Genomic DNA, 24,800 nt, shown 5'->3' on the forward strand with positions numbered 1-24,800 from the left:
TGGGCCCACTTGGCTATATTGGCGTCAGCCCTTGCTCAGTGGTAGCATTCTTGCCTCTGAGTCAGAAGGTTGTAGGTTCAAATCCCACTCCAGAGACTTAAGCACATAATTTAGGCAGACATTTCTGCACAGTACTGAAGGAGTGCTGCACTGTCAGAAGTGCCGTCTTTCGGTTGAGACCTTAAACTGAGGCCGTCTTCCATCTCTGGTGGACGCAAAAGATCCCATGGCACTATTGAAGTGTCCTGGCCAATATTCATCTTTTAACCAACATCACTAAAACAGATTATCTGGTCGTTATCTCATTGCTGTTTGTGCGTGCTTGCTGTGCACAAATTGGCTGCCACATTTCCTACATTACAACAGTGACTCCAATTCAAAAGTACTTCATCGGCTGTAAAGTGGTTTGGGATGTCTGGAGGTTATGAAAGGCGCCCTAGAAATGCAAATTCTTCACACTGAAGGTATCTACGCCAATCACATTTCCTTCCTCTTTCTCCATAGCCTTAAATATTTTTCCTCCAAATATTTGACTCCACTTCAATAGCCACTTGTGGTAATGCATTCCATAGTAATTTTTTGGGTGAAAAGATTTCTAAACTTCCCCTTTGTTCTTAAGTATCATTCCTAATTTATATTCCTGCATTACGGATTCACCAAATAGCGGTAATAATGATGCCTCCTGGGTGCAACATGCAGCAGTAACTCATAAATCTAGCCAATAGCCAGATTGGGCTGCATCTATTTCCTGGCTACAGCAGGAATTTGGATTGGAATCAATCTAGTAACCGCTGCACCTACTCCATCATTTCCAAATTTACATAATTTATTTATGTTAATATGAATTTAAAAATAGCCAATACATGTTTAAGATTGAGTTGACCTTAGAAACACAAGTTGTAGGTGTGTCACTGGGAAACCTTTTTTGATTTTAAATATACAGAATATAGCGATTTTGAATCTGCCAACCTACTGTTGACATCAGCCTAGCATTGAGCCCAACATCAGGAATTAAACCAATTGCTGAAAAATTGTGTAAACCGGTTAGTTTCATCAAATGGGCTGCAGGTATCTACAAGTCAGCCCTGACATGCAACAACACTCCAGCTGCTCACAGCTACTATACATGTTCTGGCAACAGAACCACATTTTAAAATTTAACAGACGCAGACGTTACTCTACAGATATGCCCAAGCCCTTTGTGAACATGTAACTGCAGTAAGTATATATATATATATAACAAAAACTAGGCAAGGACTATGAAGTTAAACATTGGTTTGTTGGTGCATTACATTTAAGTATTTCCTTTTAAAATGCAAAAAATCCCTTCATCCAGCTAAATGAAGAGGTGAGCTGTGATGGATAGAGTTCATCAGCAGACCAACCATAATATAACCAATTTTATTTTTCCCAATTATAGTGTTATGGATCATTTATTCCAGCACCATTTTTCAGATATCTGAATAATTAGATCTTTGAAATTCATAACGCAACTATGCCAATTGTCTTAAAATTGCATATCCTCTCGGTCACATGTAAAAAGCAGAGACTTCCTTGGCCTTATCCACTCCTGAAGGCTTTGATTAGTGTCGTGGTAAGATTTCACAAGTTCTCCAGTGTCTTGCCCAGGAGACGATGCGTCCAGACAGCAAACTATTCAACATTGGTGGAGGAAAGCATCACAGCCAAACTCAATCCCAGTCCCATCCTCACCTGATGTGTACAAACTGAGGGTAATTTTGACTTCAGACACTAGTGTAAAATGCGTGATATCGGCTCCACCACCCATTAAACATCTCTCCCGATTTTCGTTGACTTCAATAGAAACAAAAATAGTGAGAGTTGTTTAACAGGCGATTGAGCTGGTAGAGCATTTTACACTATCGTCTACCCCCACAGACTTTCCAGGCGGGGTCTCTAGCTAATAATCAGGAGCAGAAACATTGGCAGATTTTCCTCAAGTGCACTCAGACCAATTGAAGACCTCTACTGCTGCCCTGACACAGATCAACAACTCTTTACATTTATAAAGTATAGAAGGCATCCCAATGCATTTTACCAAAGTGGCAAAAAGAATTTTAAAAAGGATTTTAAAAAAGAGGAATAATTAGCTAGTAGGAGGCAACACACAGTTTTGGTTTAAACAAAACACTAAGAAACTACTTGAGACTTACTTATTATTTATAATTAATTCTCAGGATATGGGTGTCACTGGCAAGGCTGACATTTATTGCTCATCTCTAGTTGACCTGAAAAGGTGGTGGTGGGCCTTCAACTGAAGCAGTTTAATATAATTGAGTACCTTGTTCGGCCACTTCAGAGGGCATTTAACATAGTTATGGGTCTGGAGTCAATTATAAGACAAATCAGGTAAGGATGGCAGGTTTCCTTCCCTAGAGGGCATTAGCAAACCAGGTGGATTTTTACGATGATCACTTTTACTGATACCGCTGTGCCTCAGGATAGCACTCTCACCGTGGAGTCAGAAGGTTGTGGGTTCAAGTCCCACCCCAGAGACTTGAGCACAAAAATCTAGGCTGACACTCCAGTGCAGTCCTGAGGGAGTGCTGCACTGTCGGAGGTGCTGTCTTTCGGATGAGACATTAAACCAAAGCCTCGTCTGCTCTCTCAGGACATAAAAGATCCTGTGGCACCATTTCTAAGAAGAGCAGGGGAGTTATCCCCAGTGTCCTGGCCAATATTTATCCCTCAGTCAACATAACAAAAACAGATTATCTGGTCATTATCACTTTGTGGTTTGAGAGAGTTTGCCGTGTGCAAATTAGCTGTCGCGTTTCCTATAGTACAACAGTGACTACACTTCAAAAAGTACTTCATTGGCTGTAAAGCGCTTCAGGACGTCCGGTGGTCATGAAAGGCGCTATATAAATGCAAGTATTTCTTTCCAGATTAAAAAAAGGCATTCAAGTTCTCAAACTGTCATGGTGGAATTTGAACTCATTCTCTGGATTACTAGTCCATTAGCATTACCACTACTCTACCGTAATCATCAATAATAAATCCTGAATGACCAATCAGGAGAACCTACCAATAAACATAAGAACATAAGAAATAGGAGCAGGAATAGGCCACTTGGCCCCTCGAGCCTGCTCCGCCATTCAATAAGATCATGGCTGATATTGGGCTCAAAGCCACTTCGCCGTCCGTGTTTCCTATAGTGACAAAGCAATCAAATTGCTCAAAACAAACTTTTAAAAAATCACTTCCTATGCCATTTTTCCCTCCCTATGTTGCAAAAATTGAAAACTTCAGGATTATACTTGAAAGGCTTCAGCCCTTGAAATTTTTTTTATATAAGAATTTTTTAATAAAAAAATAGCTTTGTCTACAATTCCCTGGGTGACCTAATCGAAGCAATACAGCATTTCCCAGTATAATTCCCGGACTAGAACAGGTAGGATGTGATCTTACAATATTGTAATGTATATACCTTTAAGGGGAGGAACTATCTTTTACAGCTCATGTATACTGCAGTACTGGCAGTGACCACACCTGTATATAGCACTGAGTAGTAATCTGTACAGATCAGTTCCACTGTGAGCCACGTTGAGTAAACACCTGTTGTACCGTTCTCCTGCAGTCTGTGTCTTATTATACACGGACAGAACATTGGCGACAAGGCAAGTTCGAACCTACCTGCAACTCTGCATCACCTCCCGGGGATTCGTTCCTGGAGATCAGTGGATTGGAGGTCAAGGCCAGAGACTCGGGCGTCAACCATGGGCAACCGCCCAGTCATCCAGCAGAGACTCGAGAATTGCGGGGGAGGCTGTCGAGAGCTAGGCTTGGCTTTCCAGTCGAGTTGGTCCAGCGAAACGGGCTGGCAACAGGTAGTGTGCAGACCCTTCCCGGACAGCGGCAGGCTAGAGCCTGACCGAGCGGCACAGCAAAGGGCCGAGCAGCATCGACGGGGGAGAGAGGGCAGAGCGCACAGGGCGCAGCCAGTGTTCAGGGGCCGAGCAGCGTCGAAGAGAGGGAGAGAGAGACGCGCAGAAACCCACAAGGCGCCGCCATTGCCACGAGGACAGCCAAGAGCGGCATTGGCAGCAGCGCAGGAGAAGCGCACGAAACCTACAGGGCGCCGCCATTGCCACGAGAACTGCCGGGAGCGGCGTTGGCAGCAGCGGGGGAGGGAAGGAAAGCGCGGGAGACGCCATTTTAAACCACACCCAAAATGCCGAAGAGTGGCAGTATCACCGCATTTGACAATGAAGTCGAAGATTGGACTACATATGTCGAACGAATAGAGGTATACTGCAAGGCAAATGAGGTGTCAGATGACAAGAAAGCGTCGGTATTGTTAAATTTAATGGGTGCAAAGACGTATGGTTTATTACGAAACCATTAACCCCAACGAAGCCAATGGAAGAGAGTTTTGAAGACATAGTAACAATACTACAGGAACATTTAAACCCCACACCGCTGCTGATAGCAGAAAAATTCAAGTTTCACAAACGGAACCAGCATAAGGATGAAAGCAATGCTAATTATTTAACAGAACTGCACAAACTATCGAAACACTGCCAGTTTGGAGCGGGACTGGCAGATACCTTAAGGGATAAGTTTGTGTGTGGGCTTCAAAGTGAAGGAACCCAGAAACGGCTTTTATCTGAAAAGGACCCGATGTGCCTTCAATAACCACAAAACTAGAAGTTATAGACTTTAACAAGTTGGCTTTTAATCACTAAGATCAGAGCTAACATCTCAACACACCGACTGGCTCACAGGAATGAGTCATACAGATCCTGAGATCTTTAAGTAAGAGAAGTCAGGGGCGGAGCCAAGAGCCAAGACCTGGAACCTTCCAGGTTAGTCAGGAAAGAGGAAGTGAAACTATACACCGTGTGGGGAGGGTAATATACATGAGTGCAAACCGAATACAGGCAAGACAAACAGATTTCATTACAGGACCTTATGCTAGAAAAGACTTTCAGCATTGCGGTATCATATGAAGCAGCAGCACAGGGCCCTGCAGAGATACAACAGAGACTGCAAGAATATGGCACAAACGAAATGTCATATGGAACAGAGAAGTGTTATCGCTGCGGCAGAACAACACACGACCAGAACGATTGCTGGTTCAAAGACAGTGTGCAGACAGTGTGGAAAAGTAGGACACATAGCACAAGTCTGCAGGTCGGGAAAGAAAACCAGCAATAAGAAACCTACCAAAGAAAAGTACAAGAAGGTACATAAGATGACGGAGAATAGTTCAGACGAACAAAAGAGTGAAAACAACTCCGAAAGCAGGGAACCGAGTTGTCTGAAACTACATAATGTGATAACGGAGGATCACTGAACCATTTGGGTCACTCTCAAGATAGCAGGAGTCCAGGTAAAGATGGAATTGGACACAGGATCAGCCCTAACAGTCATAAACCGACGGGACTAGGAGCGGCTATTCTCACACATACCCTTGAGAGACACAAAAATTATTTTGAAGACGTACACGGGGCAAAAAGTCTACCCCAAAGGAAAAATAAGGGTGACCGTTATATAGAACGGTAAGGAAACACCAAACTAGACCTGTATGTATTACAAGATGGAGGACCACCATTACTGGGACGTGACTGGATCCGGAAAATACAACTGGATTGGCATTCCATACAGGCACTGACTGTGGCTGACAAAAAGGATGACGACGTCACACCTGGGCGACTGTCAAAGATCCTAACTGACGCAAAAGAAGTGTTCCAGCAAGGACTCGGAACACTAAAAGGCATGACAGCGACGATTAAAATTGAAGAAAATGCAAGCCCAAAATTCTTTAAGGCCAGACCGGTACCTTATGCGATCCGCCCAGTCGTCGAAGCAGAGCTGGAGAGTCTGGAACGTTCAGGTGTACTGTCCAAGGTAGACTGGAGCAAGTGGGCTACACCCATCGTCCCTGTGATGAAAAAGTCATTGAGCAGCACGCCTGGGGAACCAAGGAAGGTTCGCATCTGTGGGGACTTTAAGGTAACAGTGAACCCGGTCCTTCACACCGTACAATATCCACTTCCGCGGATTGAAGATATTTTCGCCTCGCTATCTGGAGGGAAACGCTTCACTAAGATTGATCTGGCCCAGGCGTATCTGCAAATGGAGGTAGAAGAAGCATCAAAAAAATACCTCACAATCAACACCTATAAAGGTCTCTACCAATACAACCGGCTGGTATTCGGGGTAGCATCAGCTCCGGCTATTTGGCAGAGGGCAATGGAACAAGTCCTGCAAGGGATCCCAGGGACCCAGTGTTATTTGTACGACATCCTGGTCATGGGCGAAAATGACAGTGATCACCTTGCCAACCTGGAGCAGGTGCTCACTAGATTGCAGGAATATGGGCTCCGAGCTAACCGCCCCAAAAGCAAGTTTTTTAGAAAACAGATCTCGTATTGTGGCCACGTTATCGATAAAGAGGGGTTACATAAGTCCCCAGAGAAGATTGAGGCAGTAGTCAAGGCTCCAGCACCAGAAAATGTGTCACAACTGAGGTCGTTCCTCGGGCTGGTAAACTACTACCATAAGTTCGTGCCAAATTTGTCTACAATACTACACCCACTGAACACCCTACTGCAAACTGGGGTGCCATGGAAGTGGAGTGACGAATGTAGATGAGCTTTCCAGAAGAGCAAAACACTAATCACATCGAAAGAGGTATTGGTCTATTACAACCCAGCATTACCAATTTGGTTGGCATGTGATGCGTCACCCTACGGCATTGGAGCGGTGCTGTCGCACAAATTCTCGGACGGCTCAGAGAGGCCAATAGCCTTTGCGTCACGATCACCAACATCAGCCGAGCGTAACTACGCCCAGATTGACAAGGAGGCCCTCAGCCTGGTGTGGGGAGTGAAAAAGTTCAATCACTATCTGCATGGGCAGAAATTCACCTTGCTGACTGATCACCAGCCTCTTGTCTCCATTTTTAATCCGAAGAAGGGCATTCCGGTGCTGACTGCGCAACGAATACAAAGATGGTCACTTTTTCTAGGGGCGCAGCACTACGAGATTGAATATAAGGGCACGAAACAGCATGGAAATGCTGATGGGCTATCACGCCTGCCACTACCTACTGCGGAGGAAGCACCAGCAGTGGATCCTGTCGAAATATTCCATTTGCCTATAGTTGAATACCTACCGGTAACTAACGCTTGTATCGAAAAGGAAGCCCGAAATGACCCGACACTGCCTCGTGTATATGATTTGACGGTGAAGGGATGGCCAGCACATGGCGACTCACTGTTGCCAGCATTCTCGACAAGGAGAGAGCAGCGGTCAGTGTGCCGGGGGACCTTGATGTGTGGATCCCGAGTGGTAATTCCACCCAAGTTAAGGGATAGAGTGCTCAATGAGCTTCATGAGGGTCATCTGGGAGGGGTAAAAATGAAAAGCCTAGCCAGGGCTTGTGTGGTGGCCGGGAATCGATAAACAAATCGAGGACCTGACCAAGAGTTGCTCAGGATGCCAGAAAGTCCAAAATGCACCACCATAGGCCCCTCTACACCCATGGGAGTGGCCCTCCTCTCCATGGCAACGGGTGCATATTGATGTTGCTGGTCCATTCATGGACTCAATGTTTTTAATAGCCGTGGATGTGCACTCGAAATGGCCTAAGGTCATCAGAATGTCCTCCACCACCACGGAGGAAACTATTGCAGTCCTACGGACCATTTTTGCCAGGAATGGCTTGCCAGAACAGATTTGCTCTGACAACGGACCACAGTTTGTGTCCGAAGAGTTCCGGAGGTTCTTGAAAAAGAATGGGGTAAGGCATTACACATCCGCCCCGTATCATCCAGCTACAAATGGATTGGCTGAGAGGTTCGTACAAACCTTTAAGGCGGCAATAAAGGCTATGTACAATGACAACATTCTGCTGCAGCACAAGGTGGACAATTTCCTGTTCGCCTACCGGAATGCGACACATGCAGTCACCAACCAGGCCCCAGCCATGATGTTCTTTAACCGAAGGTTAAGATCTCGCCTGGATTTGCTCAGACCAAACGTACGAAGAGATGTTGAGAGTAAGCAATTCCAGCACATCCATGAGAAGCCAACAAGGAGCTTCAATGTAGGGCAACCAGTCTTGGCCCGCGACTACCGAACAGAAAAATGGCAGCCAGGAACGATATGCACACGGCAGGACCCACTAATGTACACAGTGGACGTTGGGGAGAGCATCGTGAGACGCCATGCTGACCAGATCCTAGAGTCACAGGAACAAGTCAACCCCATGCCTCGCCCATACGTACCTGGTGATGAACCAAACGTACAGGTCGCATCTACTCCAGAAACAGTAGCATCGGAAGCTGATGAACCAACCGACGACAGGGGGCCAGAATTGCCTCCGCACCAAGAGCAAGACGCTCGGGAAAGGCGCTATCCAGAAAGGATGAGGAAGCCTCCCCAAAGACTGAATATATAAATAGACTATTTTCAGCTAATGTTGCATGTTAAAAGTGTTAATTGTAATTAGTTTGATATTTAATTGTTAAATGAGTGTTATGGTACTGTTAATCTAAAAGGGGAGGAATTGTAATGTATATACCTTTAAGGGGGGGGGGGGGGAACTATCTTTTACAGCTCATGTATACTGCAGTACCGGCATTGACCACACCTGCATATAGCACTGAGTAGTAATCTGTACAGATCAGTTCCACTGTGAGCCACGTTGAGTAAACACCTGTTGTACCGTTCTCCTGCAGGCTGTGTCTTATTATACACGGACACAACAAATATAACATGATTTTTGAGTTCCTTTGATTTACCAAATAACTTGAAAACCAGCTGCATAATTAAAAGCTGCATTTGGGTAAAATGTAATTTAAAATATTAAGTATTTAATCTTCACGAGAGAATCTAGCTAAGAAACAGACACAAAGACAAAGAGAGGCATACAGATGGTTTGAACACTTGCAAATTCTTTTGTTCACATTTAGAGTTCAAAACCATCATTAATAGAAAATATGTTTTCCTTAAGTGAAAAGACAACTTGTGTCTTCACCGTATAATTATTTCAATTTGTCTCCCCACCCCCCCCCACAATGATTTGAAAATGACTTTAAGAAGCTTTTTAAGCAAGAGTTTAACATGAAAGCTATTATTTTTTCCACTTCAGAAAGACAGCTTTGCTGAGGGAGGGAAATATATACAGAGAGGAAGAGAAATATCTATAATCGGTTTGGTTTATATTTAGAAATTCCAAACAGTTCTTTACATAGGATTTGTTTAAACAGCTGCAATAAGAGAAACATTTATTGCCAGAGCACTTATTTTCCAGAAACTTGGATTTCACTGTTCAAAAAGAGAGAAAATATCCTGGACTATGTGCATCCCTACTCCATATAGAAACTGCAAAACCTGAACATCTGAATGTTTTGAGGTAATCTTTGATGCATAAAGCAATATATATTCTAGAGATTGCATATATGCGCCAGCCAGATGTTTATTCACCATTCATAACTGAAAACATCAATTTATTTTCTGAAGAACCCATCAAAAGACACTGGAGCTGAAATTCCTCACCTTTCTAGTGAACTCCTACTGTAACTCTGACAGGAGTGTGGCAGAAAAGCCAAAAGATATGCTAGGTTAGGGTGGAGGGGTCAGGGATGAGAGAGGTTTGAGGAGATGGTACAACATGGAGAATAGGAGCCGAGAGTTATACTTGACCTCCAAGATGATCAAGTCGTAGGAAGATTTGGCTCGAGAGATTAATTGTCAGAGCTGCATGACTGAGTGCATTTCCTAATGATCATCACACTTCCCGCCATAATTTAGCATCATGCAATAATTCATGCAAATTCCTGTCACACTTTCCTTCGATGCACTCAAATTTCATATTAGAGGTGAAAAAGAAAACAGAGGATGAAGGAATAATGGAGATACTAAAAGAGATACTTGTCAAACATATGGCAGTGGGAATAAGAGGGCATAAGGATGAGGTGGAGCAATCCAATAGTACTAACAATTATTGCACTCAGTGGAAATAGCGCACATCCTAGAATGTTGTGGGAAGTCAAGACAGGAAAGAGGCTCTGACCACAATCTTTCAAACACCCTTGGAAGTTGTGCCTAAGGACAAGAATTGCCAATGCAACACCTCTGTTCCAAAAGGGATAAACCAAATAACTATAGACCAGTGGGCTTATCAGTAGTGGGTAAACTTCTGGAGAGCACAATGCAAGATAAAATTAATATTCACTTAGACTTAATTATGACAACTTTCAAAGGATGTGAAAGGCAAACTGCATCTGAAAAAATGTAACAATTCATAGAGAAAATATTGTACATACTAATACTCACACTAATATATATATATTTTAAATGGCCCAAAAATTGCTGTGGCAGGCCAATGAACTGTGCCTGCTGTTATTTAGACTTGCCCCTGCCTGATTAATGATAATATTTTGCCCTGCAATTTGCTGGAAGTGAGTGATGGAAACGGTGTGGCATCTGGGATCTGAGCGAGCAGGACAAGTAACTGTATCTCCTTAAAAAAAAGATTGTAGGATTGTGGAATGAACAGCGCAAGGACTGACAAGGAAGTGTAGGTTAGAATGGGTGAATTCAATGTAAAATCAGGTACAGAAAGAAATAAAAACAGTAAAAAAAAAAAAAAATTTAAATCTCCAACAATTAAAACTTGAAGGAATGAGACCGCACACTTCTAATAGTTAATTCTCAGTGCCAGAGAGGTTGACTGGCAGTAATTAACACTCATCACACTGTTAAAAGGACACTTAGACTGAAATAGGCAAGCCTGAACTTTGTTGCGACTTAGCCTCTACCGTGCAAATACAAGAACTTCATGTCGCTCAATGCATTTGAATGGTGAGCCAGACAGCGAGAAACCATTTTTCCAAAGCCAACGGTGGAATGGTGCATCTCAGACAGCAGCCTTTTGATTTCTGTGTTTATCTGCGCATCTGCCCTCGCCTGAAGTTGCTGTGGCATTTGCACATTAGTAATGATGCCGCGCCCCGTTAGCTTCGTGTTATTTTGACAGCAAATTTTTGGGCCATTATATTAAAAAAAATATCAAAATCTGGACTTGGGTATAGGGGGCATGTTAGCAAGATTTGTAGACAACACAACACTTTAGGAAGATTTAGTCAGGTTAGTAGTTTGGGCAAATAAATGTTACCCATATGGCAGATGAATATGAAATGATACATTTTGGATCGGAAAATGAGGGGAAGTAAACTTTATGGTAAAACGTTAAAAGGAGTGGAGGAGCAGAGACACAGAGGTTCAGATACAGAAATATTTAAAACTTGGAGAAATTGATAAAATGATTTTAAAAAAAGGCAGATTACTGCTCAGCCGGTGAAATTACCCCCCATGAATCATCAACGGACAATCAGTGACAGCTATTAATAAAAGAAAGGAGAAAGCAAATAATAAAATCACTCCAAATAATCTATTCAATTTGCTAAGTGAGTGTGAACAACTAGAAATAACGCTTCAGGAAAAATAAATTACAATTTGGAATTACTTCTAAGACGCCCCTAGCTAACAGCGATCATAATAGAATTGAATTTTACATTCAGTTTGAGGGAGAGAAGAGTGGGTCCAAGACTAGTATTTTAAACTTAAATAAGGGCAATTATGAGGGCATGAAAGCAGAGCTAGCTAAAGTGAACTGGCAAATTAGGTTAAGAGATAGGTCAATAGGAGTTGCAATGGCAGACATTTAAGGGGATATTTCCGAATACACAGAATATATACATTCCAACGAGAGAAAAATTCCAACGGGAGGACCCACCATCCGTGGTTAACTAAAAAAAGTTAAAGATAGTATCAAACTTAAAAGAAAAAGCATATAATTGCTCAAAGATGGGTGGCAGGTCAGAAGATTGGACAGAATATAAAAACAGCAAAAAATGACAGATTAATGAGGAGAAAAATTAGAGTATGAGAGAAAGCTAGCTAGAAATATAGAAAGAGATAGTAAGAGTTTCTATAAGTTTCTATATTTAAAAAAAAGTTAACAAAGTGAACGTTGGTCCTATAGAAAGTGAGTCTGGGGAATTAATAATGAAAAATAAGGAGATGGCAGTTGAATTGAACAGGTATTTTGCATCGGTCTTCACTATAGAGGATACAAGTAACATCCCAGAAATAGCTGTAAATCAGGAAATGGAAGGGAGGGAGGAAATCAAGAAAATTACAATGACCAGGGAAGTGGTACTGAGCAAATTGTTGGAGCTGCGGGCTGACAAGTCCCCGTGTCCTGATGGACTTCATCCTAGGGTCTTAAAAGTGGCTAGTGAGATAGCTGATGCGTTGGTTTTATTTTTCTAAAATTAAAACCAATGCATCAACTATCTCACTGTAGGGGGTAACATATTGGCATGGATAGAAGATTGGCTAGCCAACAGGAAACAGAGTAGGCATAAATGGGTCATTTTCTGGTTGGCAAGATATAACGAGTGGTGTGCCACAGGGATCAGTGCTGGGGCCGTAACTTTTTACAATTTATATAAAGACTTGGATGAAGGGACCGAAGGTATGGTTGCTAAATTTGCTGATGACACAAAGATAGGTAGCAAAGTAAATTGTGAAAAGGACATAAGGAGGCTACAAAGGGATATAGATAGGTTAAGTGAGTGGGCAAAGATCTGGCAAATGGAGTATAATGTGGGAAAATGTGAAATTGTCCATTTTGGCAGGAAGAATAAAAAAGCATATTATCTAAATGGTGAGAGATTGCAGAGCTCTGAGATGCAGAGGGATCTAGGTGTCCTAGTGCCTGAATCGCAAAAGGTTAGTATGCAGGTAAAGCAAGTAATTAGGAAAGCTAATAGAATGTTATTGTTTATTGCGAGGGGAATTGAATACTACAGAGCATTGGTGAGACCACATCTGGAGTACTGTGTACAGAATCACAGAATCCCCACAGTGCAGATAGAGGCCATTTCGGCCCATCGAGCCTGCACCGACACATATCCCACCCTATCCCCACGTATTTAATCCCCTAACACTAAGGGTCAATTTATCATAGCCAAATCAACCTAACCCACACATCTTTGGACTGTGGGAGGAAACCGGAGCACCCGGAGGAAACCCACGCAGACACAGGGAGAATGTGCAAACTCCACACAGACAGTCGCCTGAGGCCGGATTTGAACCCGGGTCCCTGGCGCTGTGAGGCAACAGTGCTAACCACTATGCCACCGTGCCTCCCTACAGTATTGGTCTCCTTATTTAAGGAAGGATGTAAATGTGTTGGAAGCAGTTCAGAGAAGGTTTACTAGATTAATACCTGGAATGGGCAGGTTGTCTTATGAGGAAAGGTTGGACGGGCTAGGCTTGTATCCAGGAGTTTAGAAGAGTAAGAGGTGACTTGATTGAAACATATAAGATCCTGAGGGGTCTTGACAGGGTGGATGTGGAGAGGATGTTTCCTCTTGTGGGAGAATCTAGAACTAGGGATCACTGTTTAAAAATAAGGGGTCACCCATTTAAGACAGATGAGGAGAAATCTTTTCCACAGAGGGTCGAGGGTCCTCAGAGGATGGTAGAAGCAGAGCCTTTGAATATTTTTAAGGCAGAGGTAGATAGATTCTTGATAAGCAAGGGGGTAAAAGGTTATCGGGGGTAGGCGGGAATGTGGAATAATCAGATCAGCCATGATCTTATTGAAATGGCAGAGCAGGCTCGAGGGGCCTACTCCTACTTCGTATGTTCGTAGGTAAATTTCTGTTAGATAAGCTTGTTCTTGAGCCTGGAACCCAAGGTTTGACTTAGACGTATTACCTGGGCCACTAAGCACTGGAATTTCCAGCTACCACAGACAGGTTGTGAGCATGCAAGAGAACATGATATATTTATTGTAACGGGAGTGGTTTTAACCTTCCTCCAGTGGAACTACAATACCTAGAGTACACCAGGATAACCCACATCACATGACAACCAGATAGCAAGCACTTGGGTACCATGTCCTGTGGAGACAGCGAGTGAGCGAGAGTGAGAAATTATTATTCTCACCCGGAGTGTGAAATTTCCAAGCATTTCCCAATCTACACTATTGCCTCACCAATTAACAATTAACCTCTAATTTACTGAGGTGGGAGTTTAATAATTAGGAGTGCCTAACTCCACCTTAGCAACAGAATAACACATTGTGAATTACGTTATTTAATTCCTATTCATTATAAAACAGTATACCATCCAAATTATGTGAGCAATGCTTTAAAAAAGTTCCTCTATATTCCAATATGTCGCTAATGTCTCAATTGCTCACTTTATTAGATGATCTTGTAGATCACAACCTTTGGATAAATGGGGTTATTATTTAGATGCTTCAATTATTTTGTTCATAAAAATGTTTTGATATGAATTTGCTAATAAAATGAAGATTGTACAGTGATATTTCAGGGTTCATGCAGGTTCCTAAATGTGCAACTACATTACTAGCCTCTGCATTAATATCACCTCATCGCTTTCAGGTATTATTTTTGAAAGTGGGTAAAAAGGCAGAATATGTTCTAGTGTCATTGAAAATTTTAATACAGGATACAAGTTCAGCTTGAAATTTTTACTTTAAGTTTGATTGACTTCCCGACAACCTAGTATGCAAGTGCACTGCGGAATGTGGAACTGAGCCCTACAAAGGTAGTCCTAGGTTCAGCACCTGTGTCTGTGCCAAGTTACTGGATATTAGCCAGGTAGCACAATTGGACTCCGTGCTAATGAGAGAAGAAAAACAGCCTCTCCATTTAATTTTCACGTAGTTCAGTCCTATTTCTCCCCCACCCCCATTTCTTTCTCCATTTTACCCCAAACTCAAAAATGCAAGGCATGCAGAAATATGGATATTATTGCAGCTGTATATCTATAGCAAGGTCAGGCTAGTAATAGCTTTTGCTTAATTAATCAATGTTCTTGAGATTATGGGCCTTCTATTCTACAACAGTGCACAGTTGCAGTTGTTAAGTTGTGCCATGCTATTTAATTTTACTGAATCTTTCTGTAACACAGGGGGGCAGTTTGTGGAATGGCAAAATGGTGAGTTTTATTTGCATGCTTACTCAGCTTTCCCACCTGTTTGTCGATATTCCTGATTGAACTAACACACATACATCTGGTGCAAAAACAGTTGTTTTTTTGAGCTACATCTATTCAGTAGCTTGAGAAATTACTTAAGCATTTGGGATGTTAGGAAATGTTTGATTAATATGCACCTCAATTATAAAAATATTAGTACATTTTGCTTCCTCACCAAATTAAAAATCAATGCCCTTCGAATAATGTCACAGACATACAATATTTGTATATAAAACACTTTTTAAACTTTATTGAACTGATTTTAATGCCGCTTTCATTTTACAGTTAAAACTATCAAACTACATATTTTTAAAACATAGAAAGCTCTTTTGCACACAGTGATATTCTAAATAAGACTTTTAACAAGATTCTTCCAAGACTGAAATATGAAATTAAGGTTAATTTAATAGCAAAAATAAAATATGGAATTACACTGATTTTGGCCATTATCCAATACAACAGGACTACAATATTTTACACGTAATGACTGAGCATTTTACACATGTACAGTAACTATCAGTAAACGCGATCTTGAATTCAATGACACTATGCTAAATGTAAACTAGATTATCGCCCATTTTATAGTATTAGTGTTATTTGTTTTTGCTAATATCTGACAATCTTTACAATCCATGTCCATTATTGTGAATACATATTTTACTTAGGTTTAAACAAATTAGACCAAGTTAAAATTATAATTATTAAAAATCATGAGACCAAGGCAGTATTTGAATAGTATTGGAGCTAATGCACATATAACAGATCAGTGGGAGGAAATCTAATAGAAAGAAATGGAGATCAAGTATCTGAGCTTCAAAGAATGGGTCATCACTAACATAGGACAGCTTACAAAATGATCAGGAACAAAGGGAGAGTCCCTTTAATCCAAAGATGACCAACAGCTCAGTGCAATGTGGGAATGTGCTTACTCCACATTAGTCGTGAAAGATCATAGGGAAGCAGCATTCTGCGATGCACTGTGACAAAGCCATGGTCCAATTAAATGAGCCTCATCATATATACTTGCGCTTGGGGGCGGAGGGGGAGAAAAAAATAAATAGGATCTTGGTAACTTGGGGATTTTTGTCAGGTGTGGTGTGTGTGTGTGAAGGGATACGAGCATGTGTAATAAAGATTTGAAATAGGCCAAGCACAATTTCAAAATCACTGCAGACATAAGTGTAGAAAATTAGAATTTAGTGCAATGAACTAGGAAAGCTACACTATCATTAGTCAAATAAAAAATCAGCACCATTATAGGGGCGGTGGGGGCGGTGGGGGAGGAATGAAGAAAAAGAGGTTGCTTTCCAAATTCATTGTGGTTTTCTTCTAGTTTTGCTATAAACCAAACTTTTAAAAGCCATTTAAAAATCAATAAAACCGCAAGCATCAATAAATGGAACCACTTGCTGCCCATGTCCAAAGAGATCTCCATGCCCGCAATATATAAAGACAGCAGGTTGCTCTGTTGTGTTAGCTTGAGTTTTACCTGTACACCACAAATTCCTGACAACACAACTCCTTTAAAAATAAAGAAGCATTTCCAGCACCTGTGCTGCTGTCTGTATTCAAGTTTTAGGTCACGCTTTAACAGGGTGCGAGGGAGCGGCTACGAGGTAGAACCTGATGCTTCACCTAGAACTGACCCAAGTACATCTATCTAGTTTTGAAGCCCATGCTCTCATTGCTAGGCTATCTTTCCTTGCCCATAAAAAAGGGAGAAAATATTTTTTTCCCCCCTGGTGAGCTGCAGTCACACACGTGCATGGGTCACCACATATTCCAAGCACCGTCAGTGCAACATATTGTGTTGCACATTAACTTCAGTTGGCCATTTCTACAGTCCAAACATGAAGTGAAAGATTTTTTTTAAATGCACACAAACACCTGCAGCAACATGCGAATTTGGAATTTAATTCAGCCCAAAGCTAACGAGCCACGCCATATATGCAGCACACCCGAGAACTTGAAATTCTTTTCATCTTAACATATGCCGGACAAGCTTTTCTCCATGCCCATCAGTTCACTTTACTGACCATATTAACAGACTCTAAAGCCCAGACGTCTATGCAGGTGTAGCTAGTGTGACAATTGGAGATCAGTAAAGAATTTGAAATTTGCAATCTTTCTGGCTGTGAAGTACCAATCTATGCAGGTATTTAACTGCACAGAAAGATAGGTTTGGGCTTGGATGGAATTACCTGCATCAGTTTATCTAGATTCAATCTGAACAAATTTTGGTCATGGATTTTATTTTGACCTGAATTTGTACATAAATTACAGTTGAGCACAAATATTTATGAACAGTACTGTTGAATTCGGTAATTTTAAAAAAAAGGTCCGTTAGTAATCCTAATCTATTAAAAGTAGTAAGATCTAAAATTCCAGAAAAATAAAAACTTCGTCAGTTTTTAAACAGTAAAATGCTAAACATCCCAGAATAGAGCAAAAGCAAATAAGTGTGGGAGAAAAAGAGAAGTAAATCAAGCTTTGCATAACAAGGGATCTGATTAGTGCAATGCATATTAATGTATATGTACTTGCATGCCAAGGAGACCTTACAAGGCTATGCTTTAATGGCAGTACCATTGAGCACCAACAACCTCACTCTCAGAGGAAGTGAAAGGGGAGATTGCTTAGCGAAGCTGTCGCCCGTTTTGCTTTTGAAAACATTCTACGACAATCATTACCATTGATACGAATGTCAGCATTTTCCACCACTGATGCCACCATGATTATCAACATCAAATAAGCCATGACCAATATATTGAAAGCATCAGGCAGTTAGTTTATAAGGATTAAAAGCTTAAACATACTGAACTTTATAAGTTATTATTGCAGAAGAGGTTTAGTGTGAGCATGCGGAATAGCATTTTTGATGTTGCTCCTCAGCTGGAAAGAAGCACATTATTCCTCGGTTACATACCTGTCCATATTTATCTGGAATTACCCAATATCGGTATTTGTGCATCTGACGGGTTTAAATTTCAGTAAGTGTCCATTTTAAATGTAAACACCAATTCATATACTAACCTGCCAATTTTGTAATCGTGTAAACTGTTCAATATTGTAGAAAACAACCAGGAAAGAAAACCCTTCCCAAAAGCAAACCTTCGACTTATGGTGGGGGGGGGGGGGGGGGGGGGGTAAGAATCAGATCTCATTCAAATAGGAAATTTGGCATTATACGCTTTGGTCATAAAAGTAAAATACTGACAAGTTAGTTATTCCAGATGTCAGACAGTAAACACCTGAAGTGAAAGGTAGGTCTGTTGTAATTGCGTCACCATTAAAAGTTCTGTCACACAGTTCACCGTCTCCTTGAAGGAGGAGAAAGGGTGGCTTTCTATTTTTTTTTTTTAATATTAAAAGAATTTACACGTGTGCATACAGGAGCAAAGGGGGGTGAAAACCCTGCAGTCGTCCGTTCAACCTTTAAGTGAACATGTTCTGCAACACAGTTGTTGAAGCACTTTCCGCTGGCAAAGGCTGTTCTTTTTCACCAAGACGCAGAAACTTCCCTCGGCCCACGATTCTTCCGTTGCTTTCCAGAGATCAGGATCACAGAGACAGGAGTTTGAAGGTTGGGGAGATGGAAGCAGAGGGACGAAGGAGGTGATTGTCAGACAGGGCAGAAGAAACCAGCCAAGAGGGTGACAGAAGCAATTTTTTTGTTCGCCAGAAGAAATTGTATCCAACAGGAAGTAAGTTTTCATTTTTCGACAGGAAATGATTTTATTCCATTTTTGAAGGGGGAGAAAAAGATCAGAGAGGTAGACATTAGAAAACAGTTGTTTAAAACATCATGAAAGTGAATCATAACCACAGATGAAAGAACCGTTTAATCACATTAAAGAAGGTAAAATAGGAATCTAGAAAAAAAGGCATAAAATAACAAGCTGAAAAACCTAGGTTTGCAATTAAAACGGATCAAGAAGTCCATAGTACACACTGTAAACATACATTCGTGGTCATTTAAAATATCTGAATGACTATCAGTGGAAATGGATTGGCTTTCTATATTGATCATAGAAACACATACTGACCACTTGCTTGGAAGACCTTGGAATATTTAACAATGCTGTGTAAATTACTTGAGGAAAATATTTTGCTGAATTTTCTGGATTGCATGCCGGGAGAAATCCAGCACCGTACGCACCGCCCCTACCCCCCCTCCTCCCAACACACACAAAATCCAGCACCAGACCCTCACTCCCCCCAAATCCAGCGTCAGACCCTCACTCCCCCAAATCCAGCACCAGACCCTCACTCCCCCAAATCCAGCACCAGACCCTCACTCCCCCCAAATCCAGCACCAGACCCTCACTCCCCCAAATCCAGCACCAGACCCTCACTCCCCCCAAATCCAGCACCAGACCCTCACTCCCCCAAATCCAGCACCAGACCCTCACTCCCCCAAATCCAGCGTCAGACCCTCACTCCCCTCAAATCCAGCGCCAGACCCTCACTCCCCCAAATCTAGCACCGGACCCTCACTCCCCCCAAATCCAGCACCGGACCCTCACTCCCCCCAAATCCAGCACCAGACCCTCACTCCCCCAAATCCAGCGTCAGACCCTCACTCCCCCAAATCCAGCGTCAGACCCTCACTCCCCCCAAATCCAGCACCAGACCCTCACTCCCCCCAAATCCAGCGTCAGACCCTCACTCCCCCAAATCCAGCACCAGACCCTCACTCCCCCAAATCCAGCGTCAGACACTCACTCCCCAAATCCAGCGTCAGACCCTCACTCCCCCCAAATCCAGCGTCAGACCCTCACTCCCCCCAAATCCAGCGTCAGACCCTCACTCCCCCCAAATCCAGCGTCAGACCCTCACTCCCCCCAAATCCAGCGTCAGACCCTCACTCCCCCCAAATCCAGCACCAGACCCTCACTCCCCCAAATCTAGCACCGGACCCTCACTCCCCCCAAATCCAGCACCAGACCCTCACTCCCCCAAATCCAGCGTCAGACCCTCACTCCCCCAAAATCCAGCACTGGACCCTCACTCCCCCCAAATCCAGCGTCAGACCCTCACTCCCCCAAATCCAGCACCAGACCCTCACTCCCCCCAAATCCAGCACCAGACCCTCACTCCCCCAAATCCAGCACCAGACCCTCACTCCCCCAAATCCAGCGTCAGACACTCACTCCCCAAATCCAGCGTCAGACCCTCACTCCCCCAAATCCAGCACCAGACCCTCACTCCCCCAAATCCAGCACCAGACCCTCACTCCCCCAAATCCAGCACCAGACCCTCACTCCCCCAAATCCAGCGTCAGACCCTCACTCCCCCCAAATCCAGCGTCAGACCCTCACTCCCCCAAATCCAGCACCAGACCCTCACTCCCCCAAATCCAGCACCAGACCCTCACTCCCCCCAAATCCAGCACCAGACCCTCACTCCCCCAAATCCAGCACCAGACCCTCACTCCCCCAAATCCAGCGTCAGACACTCACTCCCCAAATCCAGCGTCAGACCCTCACTCCCCCCAAATCCAGCATCAGACCCTCACTCCCCCAAATCCAGCACCAGACCCTCACTCCCTCAAATCCAGCGTCAGACCCTCACTCCCCCAAATCCAGCGTCAGACCCTCACTCCCCCAAATCCAGCGTCAGACCCTCACTCCCCTCAAATCCAGCGCCAGACCCTCACTCCCCCAAATCTAGCACCGGACCCTCACTCCCCCCAAATCCAGCACCAGACCCTCACTCCCCCAAATCCAGCGTCAGACCCTCACTCCCCCAAATCCAGCACCAGACCCTCACTCCCCCCAAATCCAGCGTCAGACCCTCACTCCCCCAAATCCAGCACCAGACCCTCACTCCCCCAAATCCAGCACCAGACCCTCACTCCCCCAAATCCAGCACCAGACCCTCACTCCCCCAAATCCAGCACCAGACCCTCACTCCCCCAAATCCAGCACCAGACCCTCAATCCCCCCAAATCCAGCACCAGACCCTCACTCCCCCAAATCCAGCGTCAGACACTCACTCCCCAAATCCAGCGTCAGACCCTCACTCCCCCCAAATCCAGCGTCAGACCCTCACTCCCCCCAAATCCAGCGTCAGACCCTCACTCCCCCCAAATCCAGCGTCAGACCCTCACTCCCCCCAAATCCAGCACCAGACCCTCACTCCCCCAAATCCAGCACCAGACCCTCACTCCCCCCAAATCCCAGTGTCAGACCCTCACTCCCCCAAAATCCAGCACTGGACCCTCACTCCCCCCAAATCCAGCGTCAGACCCTCACTCCCCCCAAATCCAGCACCAGACCCTCACTCCCCCCAAATCCAGCACCGGACCCTCACTCCCCCCAAATCCAGCGTCAGACCCTCACTCCCCCCAAATCCAGCACCGGACCCTCACTCCCCCCAAATCCAGCGTCAGACCCTCACTCCCCCCAAATCCAGCACCAGACCCTCACTCCCCCACCCCCCAAAATCCAGCACCAGACCCACTCACTTTCTCCTCCTCCTCCCCCCACCCTCAAATCCAGTACTGGACACACACTTTCCCCCACCCCCCCCGCCAAAAAAAATCCACCAGCAGACACTCAGTCCCCCCACCCCCCCCAATACCAGCGCCAGACACTCTTACTTCCCCCCCCCCTCAAATCCAGCGCCAGACACACACTCACTCTCCTCTTTCCCCCACCAAATCCATCACCGGACACTCCCCATCCCCCCAATCTCCAGGGAGCAGTAAATGCTATTGCTTCTCCTGCATGAAATTTCTCCTGTGCCATATTCTTGTCACTGTCTGTTGCCGGGCTACAAAGCTGCCTTAAGAGTTTGGTTTTCTAATTACACAATAAAGAGAATGCAAAGCATGGAAGAAGAAAGCACCATCAAGTCCATTGCTTTCACAGATGTTTAACTCAACATTTAAGACACATAATAAATATTCCCTAATTCCAAAACATAATTAAGTAAAAATCCAAAATAGTCAGTCATCAAGGGCAGCCAATCCAATACTGCCAGTTTACCACACCTGCCGAAGTTGAAAATGACTGTCCTCACCTCACATTCAGAAACATACACTTTCCGCAGCAAGGGTCATTGGATAGTGTCCCTAGCTGACCTTTCACCTCTGTAGCCTGAGGCAAAGTGTACCCTATCACCACCCCAGTTAACTGAAAGCAGACTATGAATCGAGCCTAGGCCTTCCTGGCTTATGTCCCCGCGCACCATACCAGTTAATTCATTTACTCACGGAATCATTAATTTGTATTTACTTTTCCTCAGACATTGCACACGTGCCTCTTATAAACAGCACGGTAATCTAAAAGAAAATGAATAGGCTGCTGCTGCTCATTGTTTGGGCTTGCACACAAAGATTGGCCTTTGGGCACGTGACTGGATGACTACCAGCCTGCAGAAAGACAACATGTGCATTCATGAGAGGAATGGAGTGGGCGGGAGGAGGTAATTTGTATGCAAGTGGTGCAAACCAAAAATCAAGCGCCATTATTGAATGCCAAAACCACTGCCTGATAGATGGATTAACAGCATCTTCATTATCAGCTGACACAGCAAAATTGATAGTTAAATAGAACTTTCCTTGACGAATAAAATATAAACTGATTTGCAAACCACGCACCATTCATATTTAAAGAGGTTTTCAAATAATATTAATGCTGCCTCAGTACATCCAACTGAAATTATTTTATCTACTGCCCCAAGCACAGTTTAAAAGAAAAGCAATGACCAGGAGTACTCACCATCTTTACAAACAGTGCCAACCACACAGACTCCTCCCTCGAGGTTATATCCACTAGGACAGGTGCTGCAGTTCCTTTCTCCCTGACCGGCACAAGTTAAACAGCTTGCATCGCACCTTAAAACATTTAAAAAATACATTTTGTTCAAAAGTCCCATAAATGTGTGTAAATATAAAGAAAATAAGTATGGGAAGGGGAAGGTAATATTTTAGTATAGGAAGATGATTGCTGGTCAAAAATCTTAAATGAAGAATTGTTCATGTAATTTGGAAGGACAGACTGCAAAAGTATTCAGTAACACAGCACCTGGACACATCAGCCCCCAAAATCCACAGTGGTGAGATTCCAGCAGTTAAGTTGCGATTGTACCCACTGCCTGCTGACATTGATGGTGTTGAGGGAGTGGTCTGCTGGAGCCAGTTTTTGGTGCTGAGAGGGCCTCCTGAATTCCCCAGAAACACGGCCATAAGATGACTGCTGTGGTGTGTGTTACTTCCTTGTAAATGCATAGTTGGTAGGCAGGTTTTCCACTCATGCCTTCTACATCGTTTCTCTCTTGTCCCTCTCCATTGGCACTCCCACCCACACGAAAAGGACCATGGAAGTTTACAGCAAATAGAGGCCACGTGACCCATCGTCCCTGTCTCAGCCCTTTGGTAGGAGAATTCCAAATTACTCCCATTGCCCTGCTCTTTCCCATAGCCCTTTTATTTTTCTCTACAAAATATTTATCTACTCTCCCCTTAAAAGATGCAGTAGCTTCAACTACTTCCTGTGGCAAAGCATTCCTTGCTCAACACCTCCAAAAAAAATAATTCTGAAACACACTTCTCAATTAGACCGGTGCACTTAGGAGGTAGGTGACCCCTCTTTGCAGGATTTCTATAGGTCTAATTTTACTGTCTGAATATTGCAAAAGGGCATGCTACAAACACTGGAAAAAGAGAGTGTTTAAAAAGGTATTTAACATTTATTGGTTACATTTGCTTTGCCTCTTTACTCCAGTAGGTTCTCCCAGAACAAAGCTCAGCAAGTAAGTGGCTACTCAATTATTAGAATATACATTACAAATGATAGTGCGTTAAGAAAAAGGAACACTGATACAGGGTTAAATTCATATCAGAATTTTAAATAAAAGCAAGAAATAAGCATTTCAGTAAACACCCCAACACAGTTTAATTTTTTTGTACAACCATTCTAATTTTTCCCTACATTACAACAATGACTACATTTCAAAAGTACTTAATTGGTGGTGAAGCACTTTGGGATGTCCCGAGGTTGTGAAATGCTCTGTATAAATGCACATTTAAAAAAATTTCTTTTAGTAGAAAGAATGAAGTGATTTGGGCTGCACCATCGACTTAGATTTTTCAGAAAAGTATTCACACCGTTTCAAATCAAGGTACAGAAGCAAGGTCGCTGCTAGATTCTCAGGCAACTGTTAATGTTGGCCTTCAGTAGATGAAGCAACAGAAGTAACTATTCTCAAAAACCATAATTTGGAGAGCTGTGCTGCAGACCCCACATTCCATACTGTGCAGCTTGGTAATAATCCAATACATTACCTCAGAGAATAGGCAGTAGGAGACGAAGTTAGGAAGAGGGAGATTAGCATGGGTGACCAAAGCTTGGTCACAGATGAAAAACAGCACAAAATACTTTGACAGTAACAAATATATATTTTTTTAAATCACAACTTGCCTCCTGCATGTCTTTTCTCCATGTTCAGATGCCTGGTCCATGTAATAGCCACTGCTGCAACTCGACACACATCTCCACTCCTCCAGGTAGTAACCTACTGCACACTGTGTACAGGACTCTTGGCCTGGACCTACAACACAGAAACATGACTATGGCTACAGTAGATCTTCATGATTCAAATCAGATGATCGGAGTTACTAAAGACACTCATTTGGTAACAGCACTGCACAGAAAATCTTGTGTCCAACTCTTTAGTTCAGAGGAATGCCAATCAAGATTTGAAATAAATGGCACTTTAAGTGCAGTCACTGGACA

At 43.4% G+C, this 24,800-nt stretch overlaps 2 protein-coding genes across 11 annotated transcripts in view; one reads left to right on the forward strand and one right to left on the reverse strand.

Moving 5' to 3' along the window:
* Positions 1 to 24,800, reverse strand: part of pcsk5b (proprotein convertase subtilisin/kexin type 5b) — a 679,955-nt gene that overhangs the window by 399,475 nt on the left and 255,680 nt on the right. For 3 of the 5 annotated variants that reach the window (XM_085986077.1, XM_085986086.1, XM_085986095.1), the window contains exons 19-20: positions 24,486 to 24,615; positions 22,785 to 22,900 (exon numbers count right to left, since the gene is read on the reverse strand). In XM_085986077.1, the coding sequence (XP_085842203.1) occupies positions 22,785 to 22,900; positions 24,486 to 24,615 (246 nt within the window). Of the gene's footprint in view, positions 1 to 15,279; positions 18,602 to 22,784; positions 22,901 to 24,485; positions 24,616 to 24,800 lie in introns of those variants that run through there. The other 2 variants (XM_085986109.1, XM_085986102.1) reach the window with 2 other exon arrangements.
* The window catches only part of carnmt1 (carnosine N-methyltransferase 1), a 1,199,612-nt gene that overhangs the window by 214,956 nt on the left and 959,856 nt on the right, over positions 1 to 24,800 (forward strand). The gene's annotated exons all lie outside the window — the stretch shown is intronic.

The sequence above is a fragment of the Somniosus microcephalus genome, chromosome 1, assembly GCF_052327205.1.
Source record: "Somniosus microcephalus isolate GS21.2 chromosome 1, FLI_Smic_1.0, whole genome shotgun sequence".
Classification (NCBI taxonomy): Eukaryota; Metazoa; Chordata; class Chondrichthyes; order Squaliformes; family Somniosidae; genus Somniosus; species Somniosus microcephalus.